Here is a 26069-nt window from a genome sequence, read left to right on the forward strand (position 1 = left end):
TTACATAAGGATAGTGCACATTCGCCCCCGCACTCCTCATCTAAGCAAACATCCATAGCTATTCCATCTTAGGCCTCTATCTTTGCTTTACCCACTATGTTAGGCAACATAACATACCCCTCAGGACTGTGCAACGTCATATTACATGACAAGAGTTACAGTTGCAGACTGAATGAGAGTTACTAATGAGTTGAAATTAATATAAGAAAATTATCCTGGATTACTGTGATGGGCTCAATGTAAACATAGTGTCCCTTGAATGTAGAAGAGGAAAACAGGAGAGTCAGAACTAGAGAGATGGCATCATGAGAAAGCCGGTTTTGAAGATTGAAGGGGCCATGAGCTAAAGAATCCAGAAATTTTCTAGAATCTGAAAAAGGCAAGAAAAAGGATTCTCCTCAGAACCTCCAGCAAGGAATGCAGCCCTGCCAACACCTTGATTTTGGCCCAATCTGAGCCGTTTCAGACTTCTGACTCCAAATGTAAAATAATGAAGTTGTGTTGTTTTAAACTATTTAGTTTGTGGTAATTTTTTTTTACAGCAGCAATAGGAAACTAAATTGTTCCAACCTTCCTCAGATGCCCAGAAACTGTTCCTTCTTTATCAACTATCTTTCCCATTTCAGTCACCTGTCATTGCTCCCAAACTATCTGTATTTGTAAGATGATAATTATAATTTGATAAGATAGTGATGTTTTCTATAAATTGCTTTGTCAAAACAATTACTAGGAAAGATATTACCAAAGACTTAATGAATATTTAAGTCATGATTATACAGCTATTTTAATTAATGTCATTCAGACACCAATTTAGAAGCAAAATATATTTTTAAATCCTCAAATAGCACATCATTATTTTTATGAGGTTTTTGAGAAGACAAAGTTGCTGTTTATGTTGAGTTGATCTCTTCTTTAAGAACAGACTATTTAAGAAAAGTCGGCATTGTCTGTTTGATCTTCCAATGTATGCTAACTACGTGAAACAGAGAATGTGGAGAGTAAAGGTGACCCTCACTTCTAACACAATTTCACCAACATATTAAGTGTGTTGAAATGCCTCCAAAGGTCAAACACAAGTGGGACTTAAGAACTCAAATTAATATACAGAGGAGGATAGCTTCTGTTTCAAACATACTTTCATTTCAGTACGTGATAGAAAATGTGAGACTTTTATCTAAACAACAAAAACAGAAATCATCACCAGATAAGATATGGCAATGTATTGTGAATCCCTCTAACCCTTGTTTTTTTGTTTTGTTTTGTTTTGTTGTATGATTTTATGAACATACTCCCTATGTGGGTTAGTTCTGAGGGTGAAATGAAATAAGGCATTTAAAGCAACTTTTAACCAGCCAAATCACTTTTTTTCTCAGTTCCTATAGGCCAAACAGCAAGCTAGGCACACAAACAGGAATTAGAAAACAACGCACAATTAATGTACAATATAAGACACAGAAAGCTATGAGAAACGAGAAGAAGACATTTGGATGTGGTAAATTTGGTATTCTCATTAGACATTTAAGTGTACTGTCACATAGAAAGCTGGATATATTAGATTGGAGGCTAGGGGAAAGAGTCTGGACTGGAGATGTGGATCTAGAAAACATTAACACATAAATTTAATTCCAGATCTGTTTGATTTCCAAACCCAGCTCCTATTAGGAGCAATTCTCCATTGTATTTCTACATGTCTCAGATTAGCTTTTCAGATATGCAGACATTCTTGGAAAGCACAGTGCTTCCATCCAGGTTGAAGGGCAGATGTGTTTCCTGACCAAGATCTTAAAGATAAGGTCTCCCCTGGCTTGCAGCGCACAGCCCCCTCTTCAATAGGATTGGTTTCCTTAGCTCAGTGAGCCTCAGCTGTGACACAAACCTGGCGTGTGCAATGCTCACCAGGACTCATCCCCATTAGATGAGGAGAGAGCAATGATGAAGTTTATGCTGCCGGATGTCCCATGAGCAATAAACCATCTAAATCCATTTATGCTCATTGTTTCCTTACTGACCAAAGTCATGGAAATGTGAAAAGTCCATCTAGCAGCTGAAGGAGTAGCTGCTGCATAGGGACTGTTTAACCACTTGAGAATAAGCACTATGTAAGAGGAACCACTGACAATTTTGTAGCATGGAAAGAGGCATGATCTAACTTGAAGTTTGAAACTAAAACTCCTCTAGTACCAGAGGGAACATTGGACTGAAGTGGGAGGAGAAGCAGATAAACCAGTTAGGCTGTTGTTGAAATAACCCACGCAAGAAATCAAGAAAAGCCTAGCCAAGGGTATTAAAAAGGGGACTGAAAGAAGGGGGCATATTCAAGAGACGCTAAAATCAATTGGCCTTCAAGTACCTTTACCACTTTATGTGAGAGTCATTTCAACAGTAAGTAAGAGAATAAATTGGGGTCATTTTCTTACGTAAGAAGAATGGAGTTTGGCATAGTTGCTGCATCCCTGCCAGAACTCTGTGCTGACTTCCCCATGCAGTTGTTCTCTTTTTCATGGTCCCCAGCAGCTGCCTTGAGTATCATATCTGCAAGCAGCAATGCCCAACAAGGAAGGAAAGGAAAAAAGCCCATTTCACAGACATCTCTTCCTTTTTAATCAGAGCAGATCTTTCCCAGAACCCTTTAAATACGTTCCCCTTGGGCTCCATCAACCAGAATTGCCCGTGTCTCAAATGCAAGGAAAGCTGAGAAAATGAAATCTGGCCCTTTTAGCCTCTATCATGGGAAATAAGATCCAAAAGTAGTGAAGAAAGATTGGGATTGGCTGTTGGGAGAGACTAACCAAATTCTGATTAGATGTGGAGGCTGGGAAAGAAGGAAAAGTCAAAATAACTGCTTAGACACCCAGCTTGGGCCATTGACAGGATAGTAATGTCATTCACTGAACTAAGTGAGAGGAACAGGTTTGGGGTAGGGAATGATAAAATATGATTTTTAATCCTCACCTGAGGATATGTTTATTAATTTGAGAGAGAGAGAGAGAAAGAGAAATATCAATCGGTTGCCTTCCATACAGGGGATTGAACCCACAACCTACGTATGTGCCCTGACTGGGAATCAAACCCACAATCTTTTGGTGTAATGAAGGACACTTCAACCAACTGAGCCACCAGGCAAGAGCAATGATAAAATCTTTTAAAATATACGTATTTAAGCCCTAGCCAGTTTGGCTCAGTGGACAGAGCGTAGGCCTCTGGACTGAGGGGTCCCGGGTTTGATTCTGGTCAAGAGCACATGCCCAGGTTGTGGGCTCAATCCCCAGTGGGGGGCGTGCCCTCTTATCATTGATGTCTCTCTCTCTCTCTTTCTCTCTCTCTCTCTTCCTCTCTAAAATTAATAAAAATATATTTTAATTATATTTGAACTTCTAGTTGGAAAGCCCAGAGCTCAGTTTTATTGGGGTCTACAGCTTATGATTGTGAGCTAAACTAAAATTGTAAGTTTGGGACAATATAACTAAATTCACACAGTAAAACAGTTTGTCCAGAGACTATTTGTAAAGTTATTAGAGAAGAGCCAAAGAGGAAATCTTGGAAAGAGACGCCCATTGAGAAAATAAAAAGGAAAGTCCATAAAAGTGGCAAAGAAAGCAGGAGAGAGCAATAGTTTAAGGTAGAAGAGAGATCAGTGGTACTAAGTGCTTCCCAGAGACCAGTTCAGGAGAAGATTTAGAAGGGAATTGCCTATCAGTTTTAGCAACAAATATATCATGGTGACCATTGCCCAGGAAGAAACATACTATATACAGAGGTAGTTATAGAGAAATAAAAAATTTTGGTTATTTGTTATTATTTCTTAATGAGCAATCTGAGACCATGGGAGAGAGTTGGAAGACAGGGACATAAGAATGATCTGTAACAGCTACACAATTGTAATATCCAATTGTCAGGAAATGTGTACGCCTTGGATCTTTGTAGAATCACCTATCAAGAGTCTAGGATGGTCAACAGAGCTCCCTCCTCCAATTCCATCCCTTGCTTATTCTTGCTATTTTATAGTCTGAAGACACATTTTCTTTATCAAGGCTAATTTTCTTACACTAATTTGCTACAGTTCACCACTCAAAAACGGAGAAGAAAGAAATTTAAGAAATGTTATCCAAGTAAAAGCACAATTCCCACAGCAGTGACCTGAGACAGTGCCAGTTCCTGTGGGAAATTTTCAATTAAAGAAAAAAAATCCCAAAATTGTACATCACTCTATTTTGTGTTTTACTTTTTCAATTCTATAAATCCTTTGAAAAGTACAAATAAAAGTGAATGCTAAGTTTTATATTGTAGGAAGTTTCAGTTTAATGGTTTTATTTAATAGTCTTTACTGTCTGTTACTGCTATACTCTAGTCTAGAAGGTCAGTCAGAGTAACCTGCTATCCATAAAGAACAATTGGTACAAACAAAACCCAGTTTATAAGAAAAAGCAGTACTAGCAACACAGCCTGTCCTAAATCAGGTTCAACTATGCCCTCTAGTGTATAAGTGTAGTATAGCAGCTTCCATTTTATATTGAAACAAATTGAACACTGAACACCCAGCATGTGCCAGGTTCTATGCCTGGAGCTAAGGATACAACTGTAGACAAAACCTAAAAGGTCCCCATACCCATGGAGATTATTTAGAACTTACTTTAATGATTATTTATAGAAATAAACATCCATTTCAAAACCTCTGTACTGTTTAACTATCTGCCCCAGTTTCCCTATTCCACTTGTCCTGGCTTACTTACTAGCCTGTCTCAAAACTATCAAAATCAACATTTTTAGAATTCTATTGATTGAATTTCAAAACCCTGGGGTGGGGGAAGAAAGTTGACTGAATATCATTAAGAATAGTCAGTTAGTCAGTTTTGTGTTTTAATTTGGCCTAGTCTATTCTCTGCTCCCAGATCAAAAGTAGTCCCATCTGGGGTATGGAAAAGAAAACCAGGCTGGGAGCACCTTCAAACTCTCCTTCCCAGGTAATAGCCATTACTTAACCTCTCTATTTACAGTGGTTCTCAACCTTCTGGCCCTTTAAATACAGTTCCTCATGTTGCGACCCAACCATAAAATTATTTTCATTGCTACTTCATAACTGTAATGTTGCTACTGTTATGAATCATAATGTAAATATCTGATACGCAGGATGGTCTTAGTCAACCCCTGTGAAAGGGTCATTCGACCACCAAAGGGGTCGCGACCCACAGGTTGAGAACCGCTGATTTAAGATAAAAGAAAGAACCTCTGGAGAAGCCTTTGAAAGGCTTGTCTTTATTTTGTCCACCTCAGAACTCTCACATAGTGCTAAAGCCACACCCAGGGGGAAATGGCATTTGTCAAAAACTTTACAAGCAGACATTTCATTGCTTCTGGCTGAAAGACGATGACCATGAGCAAGAAAAACCTTACCTGTTGTAGGTGGAGGAAGGGAATGGCACCAAGTGTTAGTTTGGTGGAGTCAGCCTGGACCTGGGCTTGTTGTAGGCAGGTAGACAGACAGGAGCAGTGGAAGGGTGATGGGCCATGTACAGAAGGTGGCCAGGGTGGAATAACCTGATACCTGGTAATGAGAAAGACCTGGTAGAACAGATACTGGAGGTATTCAATTCAAAACCTTGCCCCTAGGACCTCGCTCCACCCTAGAATGCCCCAGGTCTAGGGGTGGGATGCTCCTGACCTTTTCTCCTCTGGCATGTGGTTAGTCATGTGGCAGACCCCCACCTGTAGAGAACAAGGAGGGAGGAGGAGGACTGGAGGAAAGCCCATCTAACTGGTTTGCAAGAACAGAAGCCGACAGGACAGGCCCTGATAGGTCAGTTTGAAGAAGAAAGCAGTTAACTCCCCTTCAAGGGTTAAAGGGAATCCTAGCCCGCTCCCTAGGGCAGCTCTGAGCCACCCACTTGAAATTTCTGGAATGTACTTTCTCTTTGCTTGCTCAAATAAATTTTCTTTAGTGAGTTTGAGTCTTTGCTCTGAATTATTTTCTTAGCCAGAACCCAAGTACCAAGGTTGCTGAACCCAGGTTTGGTCTGACCCCACCAGTCAGACACCTGGTGCAATTCCCACCACCTACAACAGGTTTAGCAACCTCAGTACTTTCGTTCCAGCTAGGAAAGAATTCAGCCAAGACTCAAACTATAAGAGAACAATTATTAATAAAATCACAGAGGTAGAAGAAGCAATTCCTAGAAGAAATGGGCTTAGGAAACAAGTTATAGAGGTAAAGGAAGGGCCCTTGGAGCTTGTGAGTGAGGAATATAATGGTAAAGTGCTGGAGGGGGGGGGGGGGGGAGGCAGATAGAGAGGGGGAAGGGAAAGGCTTAGGCATATGCCCAGGAGGGAGAGCTTGCTGGGTACCTCTTTCCTCAGGGCTTTAAGTGTGGAGATCTTAGGGGAAGGTCCCGGGGGAAGATCTCAATAGAATATTCAGCAACTTTCTTGGTGTGTCCTTTCAGGGTTAGGTCTCCACTAATTGATTGAATGATTGGATGGAACCAGGGCAGGGGCTCATTATCCAATGCAGCTGTTTTTTTCTGGGCCTGGAGCTGAAATACAACTGAGGTCTAAATGTTAACTCCAGAGAGGAAAGGTCAGGGAGTCCAAACCACATGGCCAGTAATCTGCTAGGGGAGGAAAGGTCACCCTGGGCGCAAGGTCCTACCCTACAATTGTCCTTTGCAAGGCTCTTTGTGACCTGCTGTAACTGGCCCATCTTCCTTGCTCTGCTCATGTCTAACTGCCTACCACATACCAAATCAGGTTTATCTCAGCAATTCAAGTGTGGAGGTAAGAAACATCCAAACTTGTAAGGATTTTTATGAGTTTATTTGAGCCAAATGGACAACAGTTGCCAGGAAGCAAAATCTCAAGGTATTGAGAAAATGCTCCAGAAAATGATAGTTACCTTTTATTTTATACATCAGAATCAAAGGGGAAGAGGTAAGGTAAGGGGGTGACATGAAATCCATTGGTGATAGATTAGGGAGATGGGAGAAAGAAAAAAGGGGAGTGTGGAAATCTTTGAGATTGGATAAAAATAAAATGAATATAGACACATACCTCTTTTACATTGGTGGGTATAGGACAGTTAACAATTAACATTTAGGTCACAGAGATGGTATGGGAAAGAACAAGATAACAATGAGGGGTTCTGTGGTCTCCTACTCCCATGCAGTGATTGTGTCCTGAGGGATCTGAAAAAGGAGATACTCTGACATTGCAAATAAATCTCAATAGATTATTTAGAAGCTTTTCATGTTCTCTTAGATGCAAAAAGACAACAGACAGGGTCAGTTAAGGTAAAATGGACCTTTCTTCAGGAAGACACTGACCTAGGACATGACTACTCACCATGACTCCCTTTTAGTTAGGAAGTTTTCATTCCAGACTGTGGTGGGCAGTTAGAGAGACATGAGCAGAACAAGGACAATGGGCCTGGGTCATCAGGGGGGAAAGTATTACCTGGAAACCCCAATGGGCTCGGGCTGCCTGTCCCTGTGTCCAATAAGGCAGGATGGAATGATATAAGGTGTTTTTTGAGAAGGCCAGCCAACCAAGAAGACAGGGTACTTACAAGCATTCAAATCCTGTCTTACAGCAAGATGCAGGGGACAGGATTATAAAGGGAAATGGGCTAGGGTGAGGCTGGGAATGGAATGCAGCTAGATGCAGCCCCCGGAGGTGTGCAGAATTCAGCTATTGTTCTTGGTCTTCAGGTGATGAGAAGATGTCTTGACGCGTGGTGGGGACAGCCCGACCATGCTTAACGGTTCTGCTTGCTTGCTGGGTACATTGTATATTGTCTGCAGCTGAGTCACCTCCTCAATTACTTTGTTTGGGATCCAAGGGAGTGCAGGTGCACCAGCCTAAGAAATGAAACTCAGAAAAACTTAACCCTCTGTTCACATAAGCATATGTATTCTAGGATTTAAAATTAATATGATTATTTTTCAGATTATTTTTCATCTATCAGATTATAAGCCCCCCTCCCTCCATCAAAAGCGCTGGGTGACTAGCAAAAGACTGTTGTAGGCTGAGATCTCCCCCTTCTGCCCCCCCCCCATGACCTTTCCCCCCAGCATAGTACTGGTCATACAGTTTAGACCCCCAGATCTTCCCTCCCTAGAGATAATATTCGGCCTCCATTGTGTTTCAGCTCCAGGCCCAGAAAAGCAGCAAAATCAGACAAAGGACACCAAGGCTGCCCTCAGAACCAGCTGCATTGACTAATGACCCCCTGTTCTCATGCTGACCAATCAATCAGTGGAGACCCAGACCCTGAAAGGACAGACCAGGAAAGCTGCTAAATATTCTATTGAGATCTTCCCATGGGACATCCCCTAAAACCTCCCCCCTTAAAACCCTTAGGACAGAGGACCCAGTGCTCTCTCCCTCCTGGGAGCAGGCCAGAGCCGTTCCCTTCCCTCCCCATTCCCTTCCCCCATTCCTGTCTCCCCTACCTATCTTATCCCCCCTTCTTACCTCCCCCCACCTCCCAGGCACATTACCATTACTTTCATCATTCCATCATTCTCAAACCTCCTAGGGCCCTTCCATTGCCTCTATAACTTGTTTCCTCAGCCCATTTCCTCTACAAATTACTTCTTCTACCTCTGTGATTTTATAAATAAATATTCCCTTATAGTTTGAGTCTTGGCTCTGAATTCTTTTCTAGCCTGAACTCAAGTACCAAGGTTGCTATACCCAGGTCCAGAATGACCCCATCAGTCTACCGCAGGGTGTCATTCCTGCTGCCTACAACAAAATCCTATGTGGTTACTTTAGGTCTCTGAGTTTGTAAGGCCTGCTGTGCATGCCTCCGCTGAGCTTGTCAGGTTTAGCCCCTTTTTTGTCCACACAAGATGTATTTTACATTCGAAAATCAACCACTAATTCACCAACCGGCTGAAATGGAAAACTAAATCAAACCATCCTTTTTCTAGAATGATGCAGAGCAAGAAAAGTGTTTGATAAGTAACATCCATTCTTGATTTTTTTAAAAATACCAAAACTAAAATAAATAAATACATACATACATAAATAAAAATAAAAATTAAAAAAACACCGACACTATCAGCCATTAGTGCATGCCTGATACCAGGGTGGGGGCAGGGAACATACAAAATGAGACTACCCATTCTATCTCCTACTTTCTAGTCTCTTACAGAATTCATATAGCATAAGGAGTTGCCGATTGCCTACAATATCAAGTTTAACTTCTATGCATAGCCTACAATCTACTTCACTTCATCTTGATCTCTCTTGCCAAATTCAACTTCTGCTAGTTTTTGAAATACATCCTAGTCTTAGTCACATGAGAGTAATTCAAAATTCCACCTGTATCACTTTTATTTTTGCCTGCATACCTTTGGCAAGCTATTTCCTGGGCTTAGCGGGTTCTCTATATTCTATTGTTGGCAAAATCCAGCTTACCCTGATCTCCTCCTCACCTAACTTCAGTTTGTTCTTTATAGGCACACCGGGTGATTTTTGTTTAGCATATGAATCTGGTCAGGAAATATCCTCCTAAAACATTTCCTGGCATACAGAAATTTCATGGGCTATAAATCCCAATGTGCCATTTCTTGTTTTCCTATATAATATACACCTTTGACATAACTTTTTTTCCACATATTTTTATTGATTTCAGAAAGGAAGGAACGGGGAGAGATAGAAAATCATTAATTGGCTGTCTCCTGAACATCCCTGCCTGGGGAAGGAGCCTGAAATCCAGGCATGTGCCTTGACTGGGTATCAAACCATGACCTCCTGGTTCATAGATCGATGCTCAACCACTGAGCAACACCGGCTGGGCAATCTTTGACATAACTTTTACTGAAATCTTTCCCTCAAGTCCCATACTCGTGTTTACTTAATGGTTTAAAGTTTTCTTAGTCATTAAATTCTGTCATTTCTGGGTATCCCGCTCCCCACCTTCAACTCAGAATGGCACCTAAGGTGGGGTGGCTACTGGTGTCTATGTTAACAATGACATCTGTTCTGGGGTCATTGTCTTCTTTGACATCCACTGCAATGCATAACTATCTCTTCTTGTGGCTTATGGTCTTAAGCATATATCCCCATTGGGATTTGCTAAAGCGTCCTTTGTCCATTGGCTTCCATTTGCATAAGATGTGACTGAAACACTATTTCAGGCTCTCCTGTCAGTCAACTGCAGCTCTATGTCAACTACTTAGGATCACAGGGTATGACTGCTGTCTGATGTTTCTCTCTGTGACCTGTAGTAAACTAAGGCTTTCATCAGGCATGTTTTCCTGTCACCTACATAGCCACCTCTACTCTACTGCTCCTATGCCACTGTAGGTCTATCCTTGAGTGCTAGCTTGTTAAAACTTCTCTACCAAACCCTTCATCTAAAACCTTTGTTCATTGACCTTTCTATTATTAGTCATGTCATCCCTTGGTGCTTTATTTGGAGGACATGACACAGGTCCTTCCTATGCTGGTTAATCCCCAAACATAAAGGAATAGCTCAAGTAGAATCTCATGATTGAGACTACTTTGCCATATTAGGATTTACTGGGTGATGTCTTCATCCCCACAAGACTGTTAGCTCTCTGTGGGCAAGGGTTGTGTGTCTGTTTACCTCATGTTGATGTCTGGTGAATAATAGGGTCTCAGTAGATATTTATTAAATGGACAAATGAATGACTCAGCTTACATGTCCTTGCCCTTCTCAAAAATAAATTTCCATTTAATATGAAATATTTTACTCTTGATGGCAGTAACTACTGGCTTTAATCTTGGTACAAGAAGAATGATATTTGGGTTGCAAGAAGTGAGAAACACCAACTTAGAGAAAAGGCAGACAGAACATGACATAGCGTAGTCACAGCAGAATTAATAATAGTACTTACAGCAGGGGCAGAACTTTTCTGGTGTCAGAAACTCATGAAGACGAAATAAACCCAATGAGAAAAAAAAATGCATTTCTTAAATATCCCACTATGTTCCAACAATATTCCATGCAAAGCTCTTTTTATTACTTGCAGATCTTTTTGACCCCAGAAGATGTCCAATAGATTTCTGTAAGATGACACATTATCGAACTGGGAAGGTTCAAAACTGCTTTTGTAAGGTAACTCAATGCTGTAGTGCTAAGAAATCTTGTCCTCTAATGTCAGTTTATAAGAAGCTTTGCCCTTTGAAGTCTTATCATTGAGAATGGAGCATCGTACTCTTAAAGAGTGTAAGCAAGGAGTGCGGGTCATCTGACGCAGAGAAGCTGGATGTACAAGCCAGGTGCAGAGCTATAGATCGGGAGTTTGGGGACACTACATTTCACATTTATCTTAACTTTATAGTGTCCAAGGAAACAGGACCTTGAGTCCATGCTGGTGACAGACTGTGTCGTTCCTAACAGAATTCTAAAGTGTTACTAAAGGGACATAGGGAAGCCACACAAACCCTCCTTTAGAGGGATCGCTGCTTTCACTTCCTCAGCCCTGCTTCCTTCCTTCTCCTTCCTGAACAAAGATCTGTGATTCTGTTTCCTTTAACCCCTTTTAATATATATATACACACACACACACACACACACACACACACACACATTGATTTCAGAGAGGAAGGGAGAGGGAGAGCTAGACTGAAACATCCATGATGAGAGAGAACCCGATCAGCTGCCTCCTGCAGGCCCCCCACAGGGGATCCAGCCCACAACCCAGGCATGAGCTGCCTGGGCATCCAACCCTGACCCCCTGGTTCATAGTCAGCGCTCAACCACTGGACCGCACGGCCGGGCTACCCCCTTTTCAGACTCATTCGGCACAAGCCCATATCCCATGAAAGTCTGGGTTGACTCTTCCTGGGCTGCTCCAAGGGTTCCCATTGTAAACATGTTGCCTTCTGCAGCCCTTAACAAACTTAACTTTGATGAGCTGGCTGAGAAAAAGCGCTTGGCTGTCATTGTGCTGCCAAGTAGACGCCAACCAACTGCTTGCGGTAGAGATGCATTCGCATGGCCGTGATGAGCAACGACCAGAGCATGCTTTTGTGTGAGCTTTGCAGCCCGACAGGGACTTCCAGGGAGCTCTCCACCCGCCCGCCCAGGCCCGCGCATGCGCCCCCCGCCGCCCCCGGCGTCCGGTTGTGCATCCGGGTCTCCGGCTCGGGGCAGGGTCGCTCTGAGGCTGCGAGGGGCGGGCCGTTCCGGCGGCGGCGGTGTCGGAAGAGCAGGTGAGTCGGCGGGTGAGTCCGGGCTGTGGGCCGGAAGGGGAGTGGGTGGGCTCACCTGGCTGGTCCCGCCCCTCCGGGGGGCTTAGTGCCGATCCGGGGAGGTGAGCCCAGCGGAGTGGGTCCCGGGGGCCTGGAGGGGGGACGGGGGAGTGGGGGGGTGGGGGGTGGGGGGAGGGAGGGTGACCGCATCTCGCCGGGCCCCTCCCGGCGGCTCTCCCCTGACTCGTGTTAAACACTCGGAAGTCGCCCGCACAGGCTTCTGGCCTCGGCTTCTGCAGTGACGGCCCAGCGGCCACCGGGTCGGGGTCTGCAGCCCTGTCTGCTGCGCGGGCCCCTCTTCGGATCCGGCGCCCCGGCCCGCACTCCTTCCCCCTGCCCCCGCCCCCCAGCCCGCACCCCCCCCAGCCCCGCACTCCTACCCCCTGCCCGCACTCCCCTCCACCTTACCCCTCTCGCCCCGCTCTTCCCCGCCCCCCAGCCCGCACTCCCCTCCACCTTACCCCTCCCGCCCCGCACTTCCCCGCCCCCCAGCCCCGCACTCCTTTCCCCCTGCCCCGCACTCCTGCCCCGCACCCCAGCCCGCACCCCCCTAGCCCCGCACTCCTATCCCCTGCCCCGCCCCCCAGTCCGCACCCCCCCCAGCCCCGCACTCCTGCCCCGCACCCCAGCCCGCACCCCCCTAGCCCCGCACTCCTATCCCCTGCCCCGCCCCCCAGCCCGCACTCCCCTCCACCTTACCCCTCCCGCCCCGCACTTCCCCGCCCCCCCCAGCCCCGCACTCCTTTCCCCCTGCCCCGCACTCCTGCCCCGCACCCCAGGCCGCACCCCCCCAGCCCCGCACCCTCCTAGCCCCGCACTCCTTCCCCCCCTGCCCCACACCCCCTTCCTCTCCCTGTGGGGATGGGGAGACCTTCTCAGGTCGGGGCGGGGCGGGACGGTGTAGGGAGCCAGCCCGGAGCGTGGATCCTGGAGTAATTCCCCCGCAGATCCGACTCTCCCGGTGGAGCCGGTCCGGTGGGCGTCCCCGTCGGCTCTAAGGCTGAGGGTGGGCAGCCCATCCTCCGAGCCGCACCCGGAGGGGCGAAGTGGTGCTGGCCGTTTACCGGGTGCTGCCCAGGGCACGGGAGTTGGATCTCTGAGACATTCTCTGATCTGCATAAATGTTGCAGAAACGTGCTGCCGTCCTCTGGGCGAGTGACTCATTGGGAACTTTGGGGAGTGAATTCTGAGCTCTCCAAAGAGCTTAAAAAACAGACCAGCCCCCCTTCCTCCTCCTCCCAAAACACCGCCACCAAAAACAGACCAGCCCCCCCCACCCCGCCTCCTCCCCCCAAAACACCGCCACCAAAAACAGACCAGCCCTGCCTGGACCTGATCTGAGAGACTTGCTTGAGCCTCTTTCCAATGCAGTCATCTTGTATGGCGTGTTTTTCCCCAATTTAACCTAATAGGAAGAATCACCTGTGATATTTGTAGAAATGCGGATTCCCTGGGACCCCATTTCTGAAATACTGTCTAGTGAGAGGGGCCTGGGAATCTATATTTTTAACAAGCAAATGCGATTTACCTCTTACTGTGCCAGAATTCTAGATGTTGGTGGTCATAGTAGTTGTTATGCCAGAATTATAAATTGTTTTGGTCCTAAAGACATCTTTTAGGTTCCATCTATTTATTGTAATGAAATCTACTTCTATTAAAGAATTTGACTTGTTATGTATGTAAAAGTGTGTGGGTACAGATTTCAGGACTGCTGCTGAAGTAGTTTCTAAGTATAAAACTAAGTTAAAATCTGGAATTGTGGAAATATACAACTACGAATTAAAATCTGGAAACTGTAGTCATAGTGTAAATGTTGTAAAACTTGACAATACAAAAATAATACATCTTACAGAAATCAGGATGTAAGAAAGTGGAAGAATGTATTTTTCTGTTTAAAATGGAATCATATAGCTTTTAAATGACACTGCTCTTTTGATATTTGTGTAATATTTTTTCTTAACTTTATTCTTTTAGGAACTGAAATTGCTTTTTGTGAAGAAAAAATTTCCCCCAAAGATCAGCTGTTTCTTTAGTTCATTTTGTTTTCTTTTTCTTTTGTTGAATGCAGGAAAAATTTAGTGTTATAATTTTTATTAAAAATAGTATGTCAAAACCTATATAATCTTATTAAGCAATATTATCCCAATATATTTAATTTAAAAAAAATGAAAAAATTATCTCAAATAAAAGTATCTTTACTCAAAAAATAGTATGTCTTGTATGATCCCATTATTAAAAATTATTTGTATACATTCTATTTATATGTGTGCATTACATACATATCTAGAATAATGTATACCTAATAATATTAGAATTATTTAAGAGTGGTAAGATTTTGGTTGATTTTTTAAAACTTATTTGTACCTTTCTATATTGATTGAATTTTTCAAAAGTGCAGGTATCATTTCTATAAGAACATTATTTAATAAAGGGAGGTTTTTTTTTTTTACATTATTTATAGGGAGAATTCTGGATTTTTAGTAAATAATCCAAAAGTTGCTAAGTAATCATCACTACCATTAACTTGCAGTCAAGAAACGAGTACTATACTGCTTTGTTTGCCTTTAGGTGTATGTTGATTGATACAATATCCTTGTAGAGACAGTGAGTGCGGTATGGTGTCTTCATTGTAAATTTGCCTTGATATGAATTCTGGTTTTGTTACTTAGTAATTGTGTGACCTTAAATTGTGTGTCTGTCCTCATCTAAGACTAGGCATTATATTTATTTTAGCAGATTGTTGTAAAGATTAGTATATACTTAGCCCAGTGGTCTGCAAACTCATTAGTTAACGCAGCCAAATATCAACAGTACAACGATTGAAATTTCTTTTGAGAGCCAAATTTTTTAAACTTAAACTGTATAGGTAGGTACATTGTTATTAACTTAATTAGGGTACTCCTAAGGCTTAGGAAGAGCCACACTCAAGGGGCCAAAGAGCTGCACTTTGCCGACCACGAACCTAGCCCATTGCTCAGAAACCAAGGTCTGTTCAAAAGAGAACAGCTATTATTATTATTTTAAAAGTACAGATTGTACTAGTAAATGTACCACAGCATGGATGGACCTGGAGAACATTATACATTATGCTAAGTGAAATAAGCCAGTCAAAGAAAGCAAATACCATATAATTTTATTCATATCTGCAACATTGACCAAACAACTACCAAGCAAACAGAGACAGACTCATAGAGAGTAAGCAGACAGCTCTGGGGGGAAGGGGTCGGTGTTTTGGGGGAGGGGGTGAGCTAAAAAGAGAACTCATGGATATGGACAACAGTGTGGTGATTCTAGGGGGTCGGAGATAGGGCTGGGTGGGGGTGAAGGTGGTGGAGGTGGAAGAGGGCAGAGAGGGGATTAATGGTGATAGAAAGAAGAAAGTACAGATTGTATTTGTATAATACATGTCTTTCTTAACTGTCTTTTTTGAAGTCATCAGTATGTTTGCACTTCTATTTAAGTATCGGTAAATTAAAGTGTTCTAAATGGATTTTCTAGGTTTGAACTTGTCCTGGAAGCTGTGCATCACCATAATGAGGCTTGTAATTCTTGATAACTATGACTTGGCTAGTGAATGGGCAGCCAAATACATCTGTAATCGCATCATTCAGTTCAAACCTGGAAAGGACAGATATTTTACACTGGGTTTACCAACAGGTAATACACCATTTTTCCATTTTAGAAACTTAAGTTTATGGGATTGAAGGGTTTCCTTTACTAAAATATGTTTGACTGAATCTGTGTTTATTTTCTTCCTATTATATGAATACTAGAGGCCCGTTGTAGGAAGATTCCTGCAAGAATAGGGCTTCCTCAGGCCTATTCCTGCAAGAATAGGGCTTCCCGCGGCCGGAATGAAGCAGTGGAGAACGGAGTGAAGCCCACCTTGGTGCGCTTTGCTCCCTTCTTCGCTTCCTCACTCCCTCCCTTCTCCGCTGCCTCGGCTCTGCTCCCATGTCCGCTGCCTTGGCTCCACTCCCGTCTCCACTGCCTCGGCTCCCTCCCTTCTCAGCCACTTTGCTCCCTTCTGCAGTGCTTGGCTTCCTTCTATGCTGTCTTCAGTCTTCACTCAGTGCCTGCATATGCAAATTAACCGCCATCTTTGTTGGGTTAATTTGCATGCTCACTCTGATTGGCTGGTGGGCATAGCGGAGGGATGGTCAATTTGCATGTTTCTTTTATTAGTGTAGATTATAAAAATTGCATATTGGTATATTTTCATGGCAGGATAAACAACCATTCGTTACATATTTTATTGGATTTAGTTCTCTGTTAAGGTTTTCTTTAAAAATAACCAAGCAGTGGCATTGATCTTGTGACAGTCTATTTGATATTGTAGACTTCCACAGGAGTGAGTATTGGACTTGGAATCAGAGCTGCTACTTTCTTGTTACTGCAAGGCATTTGTTCTATATCCCTAAGCCTCGGTTTCCTTACCTTATAGAAAGATAAGGATAATAACAACTTACCATCTGTTTCGGGGCTCAAATAAGCATGCTTGCGCAAGTCCTTGTATACTGTAAATACTAAATAAAGTTCCATAAGTGTGTTTTATTTAGACAGTATATTCTCTTCCTGATCCCCCCCATACATGCCAACTACATAAAAGATACAAACATAATATATTTCCCACTTGCATAATTTCTATGAAAGTTACCCTTTAGCTCACCAAGTTGATTTTTTTTTTGTCTGTTGTTTTGCTTTTTGTTTTTTGGTCCAGTGCAGTAGATCTTGATGAGAATGTCAGAGAGAGATTTTCTAAAATTGTACACACCAGTGCTGGGCCCCTCCGCCATTGCAGTTTTGATATGTGAGCCCCAGTGGTTGAACCATGGCTTTTGTATCCGTGTTCATATTGTAGACCTGGGCTACATTCAGGCTAGCTAACTCAATCACTCTGTCTTAATTATGATACAGAAATAAACAGTAATTTGAGTGTGAGGGCCAAAAGGCTTAAGAGTCATAAGTGCCAAGAGTGCTAAACATATTTTTGTGTATTTAGATAAACAACTTGCACTTTATTTTGGGTAGTATACCTGCCTACTAATACATCTGCCCCAGCCCCTGTGTTTTTGAAATTTGAACATACATTTCTGTAATTGCAAGTAACACGATGTATTGTAATTATCCTCCAAGGAAGCATAATTTCTGAAGTATCTCTGCTCAATATGTATTTATTGAAGTGATTTTTAGCAAGTTTGATATTTAAGGGCCTGCATGCTGTGGGCCTGACCTACTTTCCTGACTTATTTCCACCATTCCCCTACACTGAATCGTGACCGGCAAATTAGTCTGCTCTTAGTTCAAAGAATAGTCTTGAATGTGCTGGCTTTATTTTCACTCATGTTATATAATGAAAACTCTGGAACCAGAGTCTCTTGAATCTCTGGCTTCACCGCCAGGTGATATTTGGCAAAATCTTTAATCATTTTGACCCAATTCTTTCCTCTTCATAATGGGAAAGATAATGCCAACGTCCCAAGGTTGTGAGATTTGCATGAGTTAATGTATGAAAACACTAGCATTGCATCTAGCACATGGCAGGCATACAAATGTCATCTCTGAAACTCCTCCCCCATCTTTTTCGTTAATTCTCAATTACAACTTAACCCATCTTCCACTGTTGGAATGCTACTCTTTCAAAACTCAGTTGAAATGCCATTTTCTCTGATCTTTCCTCCAACAAGCAAGACTATAGTCTTGGCTTTACTATAGTTCTCTGGGTTTCTTATAGATTATTTATAATATTTTTCCTTGTGTTATGGTTATTTTGTACTTGTCTATCCCTTTTTAGTTCTTCTAGGATAGAAATAGTCTTTTTTTAAAAAAAATGTTTTTTATTTTTTAGAGAGAGCGGAAGGGAGAGGGATAGAGAGATAGAAACATCGATGAGAGAAATATCATCGATAGGTTGCCTTCTGCATGGCCCCTACTGGGACTGAACCTGCATTCCAGGCATATGCCCTGACCTGGAATCAAACCAGTGACTTCTTGGTTCATGGGTAGATGCTCAACCATTGACAACACCAGCCGGGTTAGGATAGAAGTAGTCTTAATCTTTGTTTTATCAGAATTATAGTAAGCACTTGCTAAAAGTTATGTTAGTAAATGAGTAAATCAAATAATAAAATGAATTTTATTTCATCAATACACCCTGTACCATATCTTTCAGCCACTTTGATTAAAACAGAAAATGTATGTTTTTTGTTATCACCATTGTGACAACTTCTCACCTTTTTATTTATATATCCTTAAATTAAGGAGGGATTTCTATAACTATTCCCTTAACAATGAAAGATAGAATATGTATGCTTTTAGAAGGAAAAAGAAAAAACATATTCATTCATTTTTTAGTCAGGTTTTATATTAGTAGGCTATAAATCTTTGAGAAGGAATTGTAAAATTTGACCACATAAATTTTAAATTATTAATTGCATTTTAAAACAATATGTATGCTTAACTTTAAGAAAATCTAATAGTCTTCTGTTCTCTGAATCTGTCTATATCATAGTTATTATTTATAGGCACTTCTGTTATTGTCATCTCAACTGAGAGACAGTCTTTTTACTATTCTAGAGTGTGTGTGTGTGTTTGTGTGTGTGTGTGTATATTATTTTTGCAGAGAGTTCTATCATACGTCTGCCTGCCACGTCAGTAGGAATGTTGTGTGCAGGTGTTTTGTTTTGTGATGATGGGAGGACCAAGATTCTTGCTCTAAGAATGCAGGCAATCTAATCTCCCGGTTAGTAGTTGAGATGACAAATTAGAGCAGATTCAGAAAACAAAGGGAAGCCATCCTAAAGTGGCTAAATTCATTTATCTTTATTGTACCATATCTTATAGGATTATCTCTTAATTTTATAAAACATGTGAAAGAATTACATTTATAAAATAAATCAGGAATTCAGATGAAGTGCCCAAAGCCAAGGTCCCATTTCTTAAAAGTCATTTTACATTATACATTTAGTTGATAGATACTGAAGCTAACGCATGATAACAAATGAGAAACAGGAGCTCCAGTTAAAAACTTAAAGGCTAAGGTTCCTTACTCAATCCTGGCTAGTTTCAGACTATTTTGAAAGTAGGGACAATATTTAAATTTATCTTTCATTTTCCTTTTGATTGCAATACTTGATCAATACTTGATCCATTTATGTATCATTTATGCTACAAATCCTCTCAACTTTTTTTCTCCAAAGGTAAATTAAGTTAAAAGATTCAAATGTGCTCTCTAAAAGTTTCTAATTTTGGAACATACAACATTAATTCCAAATACCTAACAACTCAAGAATAATTTTCAGAACTATAGTTTTCATTGACAGATTTCCAACTTTATCAGCAAATTCTAGTTTAGTAAAATTTCAAAGTACCTTGAAAAGAGACTAATTCAACATATTTTAATTGGATACACATTGAAAATAATAATTGTTTGCCTGATAAATAAGAAATATAGGGTAAAGTTATTGTAAATATTTAAATTAGATTTTTATGTTATGTTAGAGGGATTTCTATAACAATTCCCTTAACAATGAAAGATAGAAAATTAAAATTTTACATATTTGAGCCCTAGCTGGTTTGGATCAGTGGATAGAGTATCGGCCTGCGGACTAAAGGGTCCCAGGTTTGATTCCGGTCAAGAGCACATGCCCAGGTTGCAGGCTCGATCTCCAGTGTGGGCAAGCAGGAGGCAGCCAGTCAGTAATTCTATCTCATCATTAATGTTTCTATCTCTCCCCTTTCCCTTCCTCTCTGAAATCAATAAAAATATATTTTTAAAAATTTACATATTTGAGAAATGGAGTATAATGGCTAAATGCACATGAAGTAGACTTCTGTGTTAGAATTCCAGCCCTTCTGTGAGCTATGTGACTTTAAGAAAGTTTATTTTTTATCTATTTTAGGGAGTACACCATTAGGATGTTATAAAAAACTAATAGAATATCACAAGAATGGATTCCTTTCTTTTAAATATGTGAAGACCTTTAACATGGATGAATATGTAGGTAAGTTATATTATTTGAATGTATTATTTGTATATGTCATATATAGTATATATTAAATAAAATGACTATATTTTGAGAATATTTAATATATTATTTGAAATTTTGTTTTTAATATAGTATGAATAATTTCTAGAATATAATGTATAGCCTTGTGATGAGGTTGGGAGTTTATTAAAAAAAAAAAACTCTAGCCCTGGCCGATTTGGCTCAGTGGATAGAGCGTAGGCCTGCGGACTGGAGGGTCCCGGGTTCGATTCCGGTCAAGGGCATGTACCTTGGTTGCGGGCACATCCCCAGTGGGAGATGTGCAGGAGGCGGCTGATCGATGTTTCTCTCTCATCAATGTTTCTAACTCTCTATCCCTCTCCCTTCCTCTCTGTAAAAAATCAATAAAATATATTTTTTAAAAAAAAACAACAACTCTATTTTTGCGATAACAGCACAATATAGTAGAAGGAATATGGGACTAGAAATCAGAAGATCTGTATTCATCTTGGGCTTTGCAATGTACCAGTCTTATAACTTTGATCTAATCTCTTCATATTTCTCATTCTCTTTTGTATTTTTCCTTAAAGCAAAGTTAAAACCAGTCTTTTGAGGAATAAAGTAACATGTATGTAAAAGTTAGTAAAATAAAGATTTTCTAAGTATAAGGCTATTTATATTTGTAGCTGTAATGCTTTTATAATTTATTTATTTTTTTATTTTTATTATTTTTTTTTCTTTTTCTTTTTTTTTTTTTATTTTTCGCTTAAAGTATTACAAAGGGTATTACATAAGTGTCCTTTTTGCCCCCCCGCCCTTGACAAACCCCTACCCTCCCTTACCCCCCAGTGTCTTATGTCCATTAGTTATGCTTATATGCATGCATACAAGACCTTCGGTTGATCTCTTACTCCCCTCCCTCCTGCCCCCCAACTCTCTCTGGCCTTCCCACTGCAGTTTGACAATCAGTTTGAGGCAGCTCTGCCTCTGTATCTATTATTGTTCAAAAGTTTGTAATGGTCTTTATTATCCATGAATGAGTGAGATCATGTGGTATTTTTCCTTCATTGACTGGCTTGTTTCACTTAGCATAATGCTCTCCAGTTCCATCCATGATGTTGCAAATGGTAGGAGTTCCTTCTTTTTAACAGCAGCATAGTATTCCTTCGTGTAGATGTACCACAGTTTTCTAATCCATTCATCTACTGATGGGCACTTAGGCTGTTTCCAGATCTTAGCTATGGTGAATTGTGCTGCTATGAACATCTGGGTGCATATATCCTTTCTGATTGGTGTTTCTGGTTTCTTGGGATATATTCCTAGAAGTGGGATCACAGGGTCAAATGGGAGTTCCATTTCCAATTTTTTGAGGAACCTCCATACTGCCTTCCATAGTGGCTGCACCAGTCTGCATTCCCACCAGCAGTGCACAAGTGTTCCTTTTTCTCCACATCCTCTCCAGCACTTGTCGTTTGTTGATTTGTTGATGATGGCCATTCTGACAGGTGTGAGATGGTACCTCATTGTTGTTTTGATTTGCATCTCTCGGATGATTAGTGACTTTGAGCATGTTTTCATATGTCTCTTGGCTTTCTGAATGTCCTCTTTTGAAAGGTGTCTATTTAGATCCTTTGCCCATTTTTTGATTGGATTGTTTATCTTCTTTTTGTTAAGTTGTATGAGTTCCCTATAAATTTTGGAGATTAAGCCCTTATCAGATATGACGTTGGCAAATATGTTTTCCCACGAGGTGGGTTTTCTTGTTGTTTTGTTGATGGTTTCTTTTGCTGTGCAGAAGCTTTTTATTTTGATGTAGTCCCATTTGTTCAGTTTCTCTTTAGTTTCAACTGCCCTAGGAGCTGTATCAGTGAAGAAATTGTTTTGGCATATGTCTGAGATTTTGTTGCCTTTGTATTCTTCTAGAATTTTTATGGTTTCCTGTCGTACATTTAAGTCCTTTATCCATTTTGAGTTTATTCTTGTGTATGGTGTAAGTTGGTGGTCTAGTTTCATTTTCTTGCATATGTCTGTCCAATTTTCCCAACACCATTTATTGAAGAGACTATCTTGGCTCCATTGTATGTTCATGCCTCCTTTGTCAAAAATTAATTGAGCATATTGGTTCGGGCTAATTTCTGGACTCTCTATTCTATTCCACTGATCTATATGTCTGTTCTTGTGCCAGTACCAGGCAGTTTTGAGAACAGTGGCTTTGTAATACAGCTTGATATCTGGCATTGAGATCCCACCTACTTTGTTCTTTCTCAGGATCGTTGCAGCTATTCGGGGTCTTTTTTTATTCCAGATGAATTTTTGGAGAGTTCGTTCTAGATCTTTGAAGAAGGCCATTGGTATTTTAATGGGAAGTGCGTTGAATGTATAGATTGCTTTGGGTAGTATGGACATTTTAATGATGTTGATTCTACCAATCCAAGAACATGGTATGTTCTTCCATCTGTTTATGTCTTCCTCTATCTCTTTTTTCAACGTCCTGTAGTTTTCTGAGTAGAGGTCTTTAACCTCTTTAGTTAAGTTTATTCCTAGGTATCTTAATTTTTTTGGTGCGATGGTAAATGGGATTGTTTTTCTGATCTCCCTTTCTGAAAGTTCACTATTGGTGTATAGAAATGCCTCAGATTTCTTGGGGTTAATTTTGTATCCTGCTACATTGCCAAATTCATGTATTAAGTCTAGTAGCTTTTTGATGGAGTCTCTAGGGTTTTGTATGTATAATATCATGTCATCTGCAAATAAGGACAGTTTTACTTCCTCTTTTCCAATTTGGATGCCTTTTATTTCTTCTTCTTGCCTAATTGCAATGGCTAATACTTCCAGTACTATGTTGAACAGGAGTGGTGAGAGTGGGCATCCCTGTCTTGTTCCTGTTCTTAGGGGAAATGGTGTTAGTTTTTGTCCATTGAGTATGATGTTGGCTGTGGGCCTGTCATATATGGCTTTTATTATGTTGAGGTATGATCCTTCTATTCCCACCTTGCTGAGAGTTTTTATCAAAAATGGGTGTTGGATTTTGTCGAATGCTTTTTCTGCATCAATTGATATGACCATGTGGTTTTTTTTCTTTCAATTTGTTTATGTGATGTATCACATTTATTGATTTACGGATGTTGTACCATCCTTGCATCTCTGGGATAAATCCTACTTGGTCATGGTGTATGATCCTTCTGATGTACTGCTGGATCCAATTTGCTAAGATTTTGTTGAGGATTTTGGCATCTATGTTCATGAGGGATATTGGCCTGTAATTCTCTTTCATTGTGATGTCTTTACCTGGTTTTGGTATTAGGGTGATGCTGGCTTCATAGAATGAGCTTGGAAGCGTTCCTTCCTCTTGAATTTTTTGTAGTAGTCTGAGGAGGGTAGGTTTTAGTTCTTCCTTGAATGTTTGGTAGAACTCCCCTGTGAAGCCGTCTGGCCCTGGGCTTTTGTTTGCTGGAAGCTTTCTGATGACTGCTTCAATTTCTTCCATAGTTATTGGCCTATTGAGGTTTTTAGATTCTTCCTGATTGAGTTTTGGAATGTTGTATTTTTCTAGGAATTTGTCCATTTCCTCCAGGTTGTCTAGTTTGTTGGAGTAGAGTTGCCCGTAGTATTGTTTAACAATCATTTGTATTTCTGTGGGGTCTGTTGTTATTTCGCCTCTATCATTTCTGATTTGGTTTATTTGGGACCTCTCTCTTTGCTTCTTGGTGAGCCTGGCTAGGGGTTTGTCAATCTTGTTTATCCTTTCAAAGAACCAGCTCTTGGTTTCATTGATTTTCTGTATTGTTTTTTTGGTCTCTATTTCATTGATTTCTGCTCTAATCTTTATTATCTCCTTCCTTCTGCTCACTCTGGGGTTTTCTTGTTGCTCTCTTTCTAATTCTTTGAGTTGTAGAGTTAGATGATTGACTAGCATTTTTTCTTGTTTTTTGAGATAGGCCTGTAGAGCTATAAACTTTCCTCTCAGGACTGCTTTCATTGTGTCCCAGAGGTTTTGGATTGTTGTGTTTTCATTGTCATTAGTGTCCAGGATGTTTTTAATTTCTTCTTTGATGTCATCGGTAACCCAATCAATATTTAATAACATGCTATTCAGCTTCCAAGTGTTTGAGTATTTTGGGTTGTTTTTATTGTAGTTTATTTCTAACATTATGCCATCGTGGTCTGCGAAGAAGCTTTTTATGATTTCAATCTTCTTGAATTTGTGGAGACTTTGCTTGTGACCCAATATGTGGTCTATTTTTGAATATGTCCCATGAGCACCTGAGAGGAATGTATATTCCGCAGCTGTGGGGTGAAGTGTTCTGAAGATGTCAATTAAGTCCATCTGATCTAGTGAGTCATTTAGGATTGCTGTTTCTTTGCTGAGTTTTTGTCTAGCGGATTTATCCAGTGATGTCAGTGGTGTATTAAAGTCCCCTACTATGATTGTATTGTTGTCGATCTCTCCCCTGATATCTTCCAGAAGTTTTCTTATGTATGTGGGTGCTCTTGCATTGGGTGCATATATGTTTACCAGGGTTATATCTTCTTGTTGTATTGATCCCTTTAGTATTATGAAGTGGCCTTCCTTATCTCTGGTTATGGCCTTCACTTTGAGATGTATTTTGTCAGATATAAGTATTGCTACCCCAGCTTTCTTTTCCTTTCCATTTGCGTGAAAGATATTTTTCCATCCCTTCACTTTCAGTCTGTGTGAGTCCCTTCTAATGAGGTGGGTCTCTTGTAGACAGCAGATGTATGGGTCATGTTTTTTTATCCATTCAGCCACTCGATGTCTTTTGGTTGGAGCATTTAGTCCATTTACATTTAAAGTTATTATTGAAAGGTACTTGTTTGTAGCCATTTCTTTTTGTGTGTGTGTGTGTGGCTGTTTTCTTTCTGAGCTTGATATTTCTTCTTTTTACACCAGTCCCTTTAGCATTTCTTGCATGGCTGGCTTGGTGGTGATAAACTCCCTTAGCCCTTTTTTGTCTGTGAAGCTTCTTATTTCCCCTTCAATTTTGAATGATAGCCTTGCTGGATAGAGTATTCTTGGATTCAGTCCTTTGCTTTGCATCACTTTGTAGATTTCCGTCCATTCTTTTCTGGCCTGATGTGTTTCTGTTGAGAAATCATTTGATAATCTAATGGGAGATCCCTTGTATGTTACTTTCCGTCTCTCTCTTGCAGCCTGTAAGATTCTCTCTTTATCCTGAACATTTGCCATGGTAATTATGATGTGTCTTGGTGTGGGTCTTTTCGGGTTCACCTTGTTTGGGACTCTCTGGGCTTGTGTGACTTTTTTCTTCCCCACCTCAGGGAAGTTTTCTGATATTATTTCTTTGAATAGGTTTTCTAATCCATGTTCATCTTTCTGTTGTTCTGGCACCCCTATTATTCGTATGTTGTTTCGTTTCATGTTGTCCCAAAGCTCCCTTAGGCTCTCCTCCTGTCTTTTAATTTTTTTCTCCATTTGCCGTACAGTTTGAGTGTGTTTTGCTTCCTTGTCTTCTAATTCACTAATTCGGTCCTCCGCTTCTCCCAGTCTACTATTGATACTTTCAATGGAGTTTTTTATTGAAGCTATGTCACTCTTCATTTCTTCTTGGGACTTACTTAAGTTGTTGATTTTTTCATCTGTTTCTTCTAGCTTCTTGCATAAGTAGTTGAGTTTTTCATCTGTTTCTTCTTGCTTCTTGAACATCTGGTGCATGTACTCTAGGAACCTTATTCTGAATTCTTTTTCCGTCATGTTGCATATCTCTGTCTCACTTAGCTGCTTTTCTGGCGAGTCCTCCTTTTCTTTCCTTTGGGGGTTTCTTTGCCTACCCATGTTTGATCTCGCTGACATATGTAGATGTTGAGATGTTCAGTGGCTGC

The 26069-nt window shown here is 40.9% G+C and overlaps 1 protein-coding gene across 3 annotated transcripts in view; it reads left to right on the plus strand.

The window, feature by feature from the left end:
• Positions 1-12105: 12105 nt before the first annotated feature.
• Positions 12106-26069, plus strand: part of GNPDA2 (glucosamine-6-phosphate deaminase 2) — a 34557-nt gene continuing 20593 nt past the window's right edge. The window contains exons 1-3 of one of the 3 annotated variants that reach the window (XM_070397225.1): positions 12106-12180; positions 15718-15876; positions 20121-20222. In XM_070397225.1, the coding sequence (XP_070253326.1) occupies positions 15753-15876; positions 20121-20222 (226 nt within the window). In that variant the 5' untranslated portion in view covers positions 12106-12180; positions 15718-15752. Of the gene's footprint in view, positions 12193-12231; positions 12282-15717; positions 15877-20120; positions 20223-26069 lie in introns of those variants that run through there. The other 2 variants (XM_070397246.1, XM_070397235.1) reach the window with 2 other exon arrangements.

This window comes from Myotis yumanensis, unplaced genomic scaffold, assembly GCF_028538775.1.
Source record: "Myotis yumanensis isolate MYYU_CA2020_CCGP unplaced genomic scaffold, mMyoYum1.0.hap1 SCAF_1, whole genome shotgun sequence".
Taxonomy (NCBI): Eukaryota; Metazoa; Chordata; class Mammalia; order Chiroptera; family Vespertilionidae; genus Myotis; species Myotis yumanensis.